Source organism: Ipomoea nil, unplaced genomic scaffold, assembly GCF_001879475.1.
Source record: "Ipomoea nil cultivar Tokyo-kokei standard unplaced genomic scaffold, Asagao_1.1 scaffold2422, whole genome shotgun sequence".
Taxonomy (NCBI): Eukaryota; Viridiplantae; Streptophyta; class Magnoliopsida; order Solanales; family Convolvulaceae; genus Ipomoea; species Ipomoea nil.
The window spans coordinates 1,435,646-1,445,763 of NW_017618850.1; the positions used below are offsets into that span (position 1 = coordinate 1,435,646).

Below are 10,118 nucleotides of genomic sequence, written 5' to 3' on the forward strand. Positions count from 1 at the left end.
ATAATAATAATAATAATAACAAAATTACACAATTCATATTATATACCTTACCTGTTCTATTCCCTATGGAATAGCATTTCTATTCCTTCCAAATTTATTCCGTGAACCAAACGGGCCATTAGTGTTATGGTATTCAATTTTAATTGTATTTTTCACTTTGATTATTTGAATGTGAAAACCCCCACTTTTGCAAAATTTCAACTTTTTCCATATGAGACTTTTTTTCACTTTAATTGTATTTTTCACATTAATTAATTAAATTGATTATTTTTTAAAAATGAATCAATTCACAATCAATCACTTTTGAGCTATTATAATGTCATCGTCAACAGCTCTCTCCCTCTAGCTAGGATTTCTCTCCTTACCCTCCCTATGTGTTTAGGGTTTTCCTATCGTTCTTGATCTTTTTCTCCACGCAATTTCTTATTCCTGGATCGGTCGATCAATTCTGATCTCCGCTGGTGCTCTCGTTAGTGTGTCACGCCAGCTACTGTCGTACTGCTTCAGACATGCGAACTAGGGTTACGTTGTTCTCTTTAGTTCGGTACGGCATGGGATCGTGAAGCACGGAGGGCGTGGATGGCTTATCCATGCGTTGGGCAGACATGGTCCTAGAGGATGAGGAGGTGGGTGTGGAAGCGGTCACGGCAGCCACGACTGCAACGGAGGCGCGTTTGGCTACTTGGACTGTTATCGGTCGCTTCCTAACCTAGAGGCTGATTAAGGTTGAGTTCATGAGGCATGTGATGGCTTCGGTCTGGAAGCCAGTGAAAGGAGTGGTGATTTCTAAGCTTCAGCCGAATCTTTTCCGGTTTTTTTTTGTCATAAGACAGACATGCAGCGGGTATTGGAGGAGGGCCATGGTCGTTCGAAAACAATACCCTTCTCTGTAGGGAGTTGCGAGACGGACAGCTGCCCGGGGCTATCGATATGTGGGTACAGGTGTATGACTTACCCATTGGCTACACGACAGATGTTGTTTTGGAACAGGTGGGGAACTTCGTTGGGACCTATATCAAGGTAGATGATAGGCATCTGGGCGGACCTCTGAAAGCTTTCTACCATGTTTGGGTGTCCGTCCCGGTGTCCAGGCCTCTGAAGAAACGCATGAAGTTTATCAAGTGAGACAAAACTGGGGGGTGGGTGAACCCGAAGTATGAGCGTTTGCGCACCTTCTATTTTTTCTGCGGTTTCCTCGGTCATTCTGAGAAGTTCTATCTCCAAGCTCGTGACTCTGATCTACCACACGAGTTATACCCTTATGGTCCTTGGATGCGAGCAGGTCAGGTGAGGGGGCCGAGAGCCGCTGGTGACCCGTGGCTGTTACCATCCTTGGGTCCCGTGCAGTCCAGTCGACGGGTGATGTGGTTATGCTGGATATGGCAGATAGTGATGATGATGGAGAAGTGTGAGTCAGCATAGCATGGGGTCGGAGGGTGGTGTGGTGGCGTTATCTAAGCGCCAGCGTGGGAATGGGGGCCCTGGTGGGAGGAGTATGGATGTTGCTAGGACTGATTGTTTAAAAAAGTTGCAGCAGGCGGGTTCTGGTTCCCAGGCCCGCCCATCCCAATGAGTACGCTGAGCTGGAACTGCCGTGGCTTGGGCAATCCACGGACAGTTCGTGAATTGGTGGACATGTGTCCTGTAAGAAGCTGTGTTTTGTGTTCTTAATGGAGATTAAGGTTAAGCGTGACCATGCAGAACGATTGCGCATTAAGCTTGGTTTCAAGGGTCTGTTCTACGTGGATAGTGTTGGGTTGAGTGGTGGTTTAGCGCTATTATGGAGGAAGAATAATACTGCCAGGTTGCTTAGTTTGTCAAAGAATCATGTGGACGTGGAGGTCTCTATGTCTGGTTTGGCTCCTTGGCGCATGACGTGTTTTTATGGGTTCTCGAAACGCAGTAGATGAAGAGAGTCATGGGAATTGCTAAGATTTTTGGCGTCCCGTTCCCCCTTGCTATAGAATGTGATTGGGGATTTTAGTGATCTCCTTTACCAGTCTGAGAAACAGGGGCGTGTGGCCCATCCAGAGAACCTCTTTCGCCGTTTTGGGGAGGCCTTGGATGACAGTAGTCTTGTGCAGTTACCTACGGAGGGGTACCCGTACACATGGGAGAGGGGTAGTGGTACAGAGGCTTGGGTGGAGGAGAGGTTGGATAGGGTGGTGGCAACTGCTGAGTGGTGTAATTTATTGGAGGGAGCTAGGGTGGTTAACCTGTTGACCCGTACTTCGGATCATTCGGCTCTTTTCATTGGGATCTCAAGCTTTGGGGAGGGGAGTTGTAGTGGTTCATGGGGTTTCAGGTTTGAGATGGCCTTGCTACTAGATGATGGTTGCCGTGGGGTGGTAGAGAAGGCTTGGGAGGATGGAGGTGGTGTGGGGCTAATTAACAGTTCAAAGTTTTGTGGTGATCGGCTTCGCAGTTGGGGAGGGGACAGGATTCATATGTTTGGCCGCCAGATTAAGTTGTTAAATTCTAAGCTTTTGCAGCTGCGTGGCCGCACCGACCCGGCTTCTTTTGCCGAATTCAATGACCTGGAGGCTCAGTTGAGACAGTTGGAAACACAGGAAGATGTTTATTGGAGGCAGAGGGCAAAACAGCATTAGCTATGGGGAGCGGATGCCAATACCAAGTTCTTTCATAGATATGCCTCTAACCGTAAGCGTAAGAATTCTCTCTCTAGAATTAAAGATTCTAATGGGAATTGGGTTGGGAATGCTGACATGAATAATGTGATTCTGGATTATTTTCATAATATTTTTAAGACTACTGGTATGCCTGTTGCGGTTGATCCTTTCTTTAGTTCTGTATCGCCCCGTATCTCCCAATAGCAAAATAACACTATCCTGCGCCCCTTTGATGTGGATGAGGTGAACTCAGTCATGTTTTCTATGTTCCCTGATAAGTCCCCGGGCCCTGATGGGATGAACCCGGGCTTCTATCAGCATTTTTAGGATGTGGTTGGTCATGATGTCTCCTCCTTTGCACTTGATTTCTTGCATTCTGCTTCCTTCCCGACTGGTTTAAATGAAATTAATGTTGTTTTGATCCCGAAGAAAAATCAGCCTAAGTTGGTCTCAGATCTCATGCCAATTGCTCTTTGTAATGTGGTTTATAAGATCATGGTCAAGATGATTGCGAACAGGATGAACCCCTGCTAGATATGTGATTTCGGAGTCCCATAGTGCGTTTATTCCTGACAGGTTAATAACAGATAATATCCTCATTGCTGCAGAGGTGGGGCATTTTTTGAACAGGAAGCAGTGTGGGCGCGTTGGTTGGGGGGCTTTAAAGTTGGACATGGCCAAAGCTTATGATAAGATGGAGTGGTCATTCCTACGGGGGATGCTCTTGGCTTTGGGTTTCAATGTAAGATGGGTTGATTTGATTATGTTGTGTGTCACGACTGTCTCGTATAACATTGTTGTTAATGGAATTAGGGGCGGTAAAGTGGTCCTATCTAGGGGTCTTAGACAAGGGGATCCTCTTTCCCCGTATTTGTTTATTATCTGTGCAGAGGGGTTATCTCTTTTACTGCAGCAGGCTCAGGCTCAGGGGTCTATTCATGGTTGTAGGGTGGCTAGGGGAACACTAGCTATCTTCTATATGCTTTTCCTGATGATAGTATACTACTTTTTAAGGTGAATATGCAGGAGGCTGGTGTAATCAAGCAGTGCCTGCAGACTTATGAGCGCCTCTCAGGTCAGTCTGTTAATTATCATAAGTCCAGTGTTTGCTTTAGTAAAAATACTAGGGAGGAAGATATGGAGGATGTGGTGAATTTATTGGGTGTTAACCTGGCGCCTGATTTCGGGAAATATCTGGGACTCCCATCTTTTATTGGGAGAAATAAGAAGTTAGTCTTTGCTTATATTGAGGAGAAAATTAAGCAGAGGATTGGGTCGTGGAACAAGAAGTTATTGTCTCAGGCTGGCAAAGAAATCATGTTGAAAAGTGTGGCTCAGGCTATGCCTAACTTTTCAATGAGTGTTTTTTTATTAACTGATTCCTTATGTGTAGCAATTGAGAGGGCTATGAACCGCTATTGGTGGAGCAAAAGTGGCGCCTATGGGGGTGGAATTCATTGGATTGTTTGGGATCGTTTGTATAAGCCAAAGTCCTTTGGGGGCTTGGGTTTTAAGGATCTTAAGACCTTTAATTTGGCTATGTTGGGTAAGCAGGCATGACGTTTTCTTACGAAGCCCGAGTCGTTAGCAGCTCGTGTGTATAAGGCCAGGTATTTCCCTAAAACCTCTTTTTTTATGCTTCCTTGGGAAATAATCCTAGTTATTGCTGAAGGAGTATTATGATGGCACATGATCTGGTTTGTAATGGTGTGAGGAAGAAGAGTGGTAATGGTGAGTCTACTCTTATCTGGGGACACCCCTGGCTGCTTGATATCTCTGATCCTATGGTGAGTACTATTATGCCTCCCTATTTGAATGATTCAAAAGTCTCAGGATTAATTGATAAAGATACTGACTCATGGGATTTGGCTATCCTTAGGGACATTTTCTCCCCTTCTAATGTGAACTGTATTATGAGAGTACCTGTGAGCCCATCCTATGTTGATTCGTGCTACTGGTTCAATGACCCCTGTGGTTGTTATTCGGTGAAAAGTGGTTATAGGAATCTCATGGGGGAAGCTACCGTGGCCCCGAATGCCTTCAATAATTGGAGTTCACTATGGAAGATTAATGTCCCCCCAAAATGGAGAGTGTTTCTTTGGAGAGCTATCAAGGGCATTCTCCCTACAACAACGGCTCTCCTTATAAGAGAGTAGAAATTAGCCCCTCATGTCCTATGTGTGCTATTTTTCATGAGGATACAATGCACTCACTTGTGGAGTGTGAGTTTGCCAAGCTTGTTTAGCATGAATCACAACTTCTTATTTTTTTCTATTGTGGGGGGGAGATTTTTCATATTGGTTCCAGAATGCAATGTCTATGTTAACACCCTCTATTATTGGCAAGGTTGTTGCGGTTCTTTATCATATCTGGAAAGTAAGAAACGGGGCTGTTTGGGAGGCTTGCCTTCAAAAGCCGTCAACTGTGTGGAGAGATGCCTTTGCCGCCATCTCTGCTTGGGAATCAGCCACTGTCGGTTGTCCTGTTTCTTCACTGCCACAGCAGCAACTGCCGGCACCTCCACTGTCACAGCAGCAGCTCCCGGTGCAAGCAAGTCATCACTGCTACTTCGATGCTAGTTTTGCACCAGGTTCGGGATCGGCGTCCTATGGCATGGTCCTCTTCTCGCGCGATGGTAGCTTCACGGCTGCTTCGAACGGTCGACTACCGTATTGCACGAGCCGAGTCTTTAGCATGTAAGGAGGCCCTATCCTGGTTAAAGGATCGCGAGGTTTCTGAGGTTGTCATACACTACACTAATTGCTCGACCCTTCAGCGTTATATTTCTACTGCAGCACCACGCCCTAGATCCTATGTTGGCATAGTTATTGACGACTGTCTTCGTTTAATGTCTTTATTTAATTCATCTTCGTTATCATTGGTTTCTAGACAGTTAAATTTTGTAATACATACTTTAGCTTCTATAGCATCTGCTCAAGCAACTTTGTTGTACTGGGACTCTATCCCACATGACTTTATTTCTACCCTATTGGGTTAATTAATGCCATCGATATTTGCTTTCAAAAAAAAAAAGAAAAAAAAAACTGAATTGATTAACTTGAAATATTCTAAACACCAAAAGTAAATTAATAGTTAAAAATCAACGACACAATTAAAATATCATATTATGAAAAATGTTATTTTTTCCTGTTAAGATCATTATATAATATTTGATAGCAGATGTGGCATTAAATTAAAATCTAAAAGAAATCATTAACTAATGTAAATTCGTCAACCAGCCACCCTCAGTTAATAAAGAGTTCAAGCAATAATTAAAATAATACCTAATACAATAACAATGCATTAATGCATCAAGTAGTAAATATAACTTGATAGGTGTGGTTGAGTGAAAATGGACTTATTCATCCTGAACCAAAGGTTAAGGGTTTGCTCCTTCACTTTGGGTATGGAGTAGCTTGCTGTAGTCATCATTGTGTCCACTCTGTAGTATTATAGTCTAAAAAAAATAATCAAAACCAAAATTACTTTCATTTATGAACTATATATGTTATTAGTTAAGTAGTGAACCCTCACTGATCAATAATTGATGCTCATCACTAGTTGATATATCTTCTCCAAATACTGACTATAAAAAATAATCAAAAGCAAAATTACTTTCATTTATGAACTATATACGTGATTAGTTAATTAGTGAACTCTCACTGATCAATAATTGATGTTCATCACCCGTTGGTCTATCTTCCCCAAATACTGACTATAAAAAATAATCAAAAGCAAAATTACTTTCATTTATGAACTATATACATGATTAGTTAATTAGTGAACTCTCACTGATCAATAATTGATGCTCATCACCGGTCTATCTTCTCCAAATACGGACTATTGAACCAGTGAGTTAAGCATGTACGGTTATTTTTTATTTTATTTTTTTTTTTTGGTGGTTTATCGGATTGGGTTGGTTTTTTGTTTTTTGTTTTTTGTTTTTTTTTGGTTTATCGGATTGGGTTTTGTAAGAGCATTATTTAGGTTAACGTCTGGCCAGCATTTAAAGGACGACGACGTTGGGGGAATTAAAATTGAACTGTAATTGACGACGTTGATGGAGTAGCAAAAAGCCCAAAAATATTCTGTGACTGTAGAGTCTTTATGGTCTCAAATGCTACGACTTTACGTGTTCTTGAAGATATTCCCTTGAATTCATCAAAAGTGTAGTAATATTATTATTTATAGAAAGGATGATGTTATATATATTTACAGCATGGAGAATTCTATTTGCACCACCCTAAATGTTATTTACACCATCTATTTACGCAAATTATGCTGTGCAACCGAATGCACCATGCGCATAGTGCATACGATGCAAAACGACGTCGTTTTGGTTAAAAGACGCGTGTCCCATTTAAAAAAGAAATCAGGTTCGATTCCTGGCAATAGTATTTTTATATATCCATAAATTCATAACTATATATCCATAAATTCATAACTATATATCCACAAATTCATAACTATATATCCATAGTGAATGAATGAAGTAAAAATCCACAATGAATGAACTAAATATCCACAATGATTGAACTAAATATCCACAATGAATGAACTAAATACCCATAAAGTCATAACTATATATCCAGAAATTCATAACTATATATCCAGAAATTCATAACTATATATCTATAAATTCATAACTATATATCCACAGTGAATGAATGAAGTAAATATCTACAATGAATGAACTAAATATTCACAATAAATGAACTAAATATCCATAAATTCATAACTATATATATATCCAGAAATTCATAACTATATATCTACAATAATCTTATTGCCGAGAATCGAACCTGAATTTTTTTTTTAAGTGGGACGCGCGTTTTTAGTCAAAACGACGTCGTTTTGCATCGTATGCACCATGCGCATAGTGTATTCGATTGCACAGCATAACTATTGACCTATTTAATAGGTGTGATAATTTTATAGGTGGTGTAAATAGAAAATTGCTATTTGCACCACCTTCATTAATTTTAGTCAAACATTATTTTTTTTAACAAATATTTATTATAAATGACACTTTTTCCCCTTAGGTATATGTTTTTAGCACTTTTTTTCTCTTAGTTATTCATGTATTCATATTTGCCTCCTCAGTTATATTAATTTGACATGTTTTCCTCCTTTTATGTTTGATAGACATTTTTACCTTTAAAAACTAAATATTTCATTTATTTCTTTCTTCTCCAACAAATTATGGTTTATATGTACGGATGATCACGGTTCAGTTCAAACAATTTTTTTTTTTATTTTATTGCCAAGTTCAAAATTTATTTATTTATTATAAATTTTATTTCTTAGTTTTTTAAAAAATATAAATTTAATAATTATTTTATTGTATTTTATTTTTTCGGTTCTGAATCGTAAGCAAAGCCAAATGGAGTTTGTTTTAATTTGCAATCACATGTGTTATATATTACTCTTCCGAACTTCATTCTAGCTAAAAAGGGGAAAAACTATTGATTTCTTAGACTTTCGCAATCATATTGAAGTTGACAATCCATTACGTTCCAATGGCATTTTGGAGTGTGATTTTATATCCAAGATTATATTTGATTTCTCTATTTTTGAGGAATGCACGCCTTAATTAGAGAACATATATACTAGTAATCTACAATTACTTTGGTTTAACAGCAATTGGTTTCTATATGATTATTATATACAATATGATTAAACCAACTATCATGTAATATGATGACATTTCAATTACCATTTCAAATAAATGGTCATAGGTTGGAACCTTGGGGTTGAAGCTTAGATTCTTAGGGTTAAAAATGTTTGAGAAAATATAGAACAAATATAACTAATTGTGAAGGCACAACACAACTTTATTTTCTTATACTTATGATTCAGAACCGAAAAAATGAAATAAAATAAAATAAAATAATTATTAAATTTATATTATTTTAAAAATAAGAAATAGAATTTATAATAAATAAATAAATTTTGAATTGGCAATAAAAAAATGTTCCAACCGAACCATAATCATCCGTACATATAAACAATAATTTGTTGGAGAAGAAAAAATAAACGAAAAAAATAAAATATATTTATTGTTGAATTTAAACTATTTTAAAATAAAAAAATAAAATTTTAAAATAAAGACGGTTCAAAATCGCGAACCGGATCCGAAACCACCGGTTTACGGTTCCGGATCCAATTTGTAGAGAAGAAAATAAATAAAATGTTTACTTTAAGAGTAGAAATGTCAATTTAATATATCAGGGGAAAATCGTCAGTTTTAGAATAATCGAGGGGGCTAATGTGCTAACATGAATAATTCAGGGAAAAAATGCTATAAGTATATAATTTAGGGGTAGAGCCGTTAAAAATGAGTTTTACCCGCTGGGTCGACCCGTCCCGTCCCGCCGTAGGTAGGGGACAGGTTCTCGATTATTTCACCCACCAGGAGGCGGGCTTTTTAGCCCACCCCGCCTGGGTCACGGGCCTAAGCGGGGCGGGTCAGGCAGGCCGCGGGTTTAGCCCGCGACCTACTAATCTATATTAAAAATATATATATATAGTAGCATGCTTGGCAATTCCTAATTTTCAAATTAATGATGATAGAGATCAAGGAGAAGAAGACCATGATATGAATGATATAATGGTTGACGAATTATGAGTTTTAGAAGTTTAGTATTTATAAAACTATTTTATTTTAATTCCTAATGTTGAATAGAAACTTGAAGGTTAGGATAATTTCTATTAGTTGTTAGTCATTTTAATTTGTATTAATATTTAGTATTTAATGCATGTTGTTAGTTTGCATGTCACTTTTTTAAATTAAAACACTTACACAGTAGTGTAACTACAAGCCTACAGTACAACAAATCTTTTCTAATTACAAAAAAATATTGGCTGGCGGGCTGGCCCGCCCCACCAGCGGGCTTTAGCATGCGGGGCGGGCTGACCACATTCCAAGCCCGCTAAGAGGCGGTTTTTTTAGCCCGTCCCATTACGGGGACGAGCTTTGGTGTGTTTTGACACGTCCCGCCCCGCGATACCGTTTCGACGGCTCTACTTAGGGGGGAAGAAAATGTCATTTTCCCTTAAGTAAATAAAAAAATTATTAATTACAACTCATAAATGAGGTTTGACCAAGGTGGTGCAAATAACAAAATGAACTTTCATTTGGTTATTTACACCACCTATGTAATTATTGAAAGTTTTCACCTTTTTACAATTTTAAGATACTTTATATCCACTTTTGACCAAAGGGTGGTGCAAATAGCAACACCCTTACAGCATAATGTCATGTTTGGTTACCAGCTTATCCGCCATTTTTAGCAGATTTGACCATATTTAGCGGTTTGACAAAGTCAAACCGCTAAAAATGACGTTTGATTAATGATTTTTTCACTTAGCAAATCGCTGTTCAATCCGCTAAAATTGACACGCTACTGGAAGCAGCGTCTAGCATTAGCTTTTCTCCATTTATTTTCTAAATTTCAATTTTGCCCTTGCTTCTCTCTTTTTTTATTT

General features: G+C 38.9%; 1 protein-coding gene across 1 annotated transcript; it reads left to right on the plus strand.

The window, feature by feature from the left end:
• The first annotated feature begins 1,670 nt into the window (after positions 1-1,670).
• Positions 1,671-2,609, plus strand: LOC109152484. Its single transcript, XM_019300183.1, has 2 exons — positions 1,671-1,841; positions 1,965-2,609. Exons 1-2 carry the CDS (start codon positions 1,671-1,673, stop codon positions 2,607-2,609), a joined length of 816 nt encoding a protein of 271 aa, XP_019155728.1.
• The last annotated feature ends 7,509 nt before the right edge of the window (positions 2,610-10,118 follow it).

What these genes read in the sequence shown, in the direction of transcription:
- LOC109152484 (XM_019300183.1), top strand. Translation starts at nt 1,671, where the DNA reads ATGGAGATTAAGGTTAAGCGTGACCATGCAGAACGATTGCGCATTAAG. An exon ending in AGAATCATGTGGACGTGGAG is followed by an intron (nt 1,842 to 1,964) that starts GTCTCTATGTCT and finishes CCCTTGCTATAG; the next exon opens with AATGTGATTGGGGATTTTAG.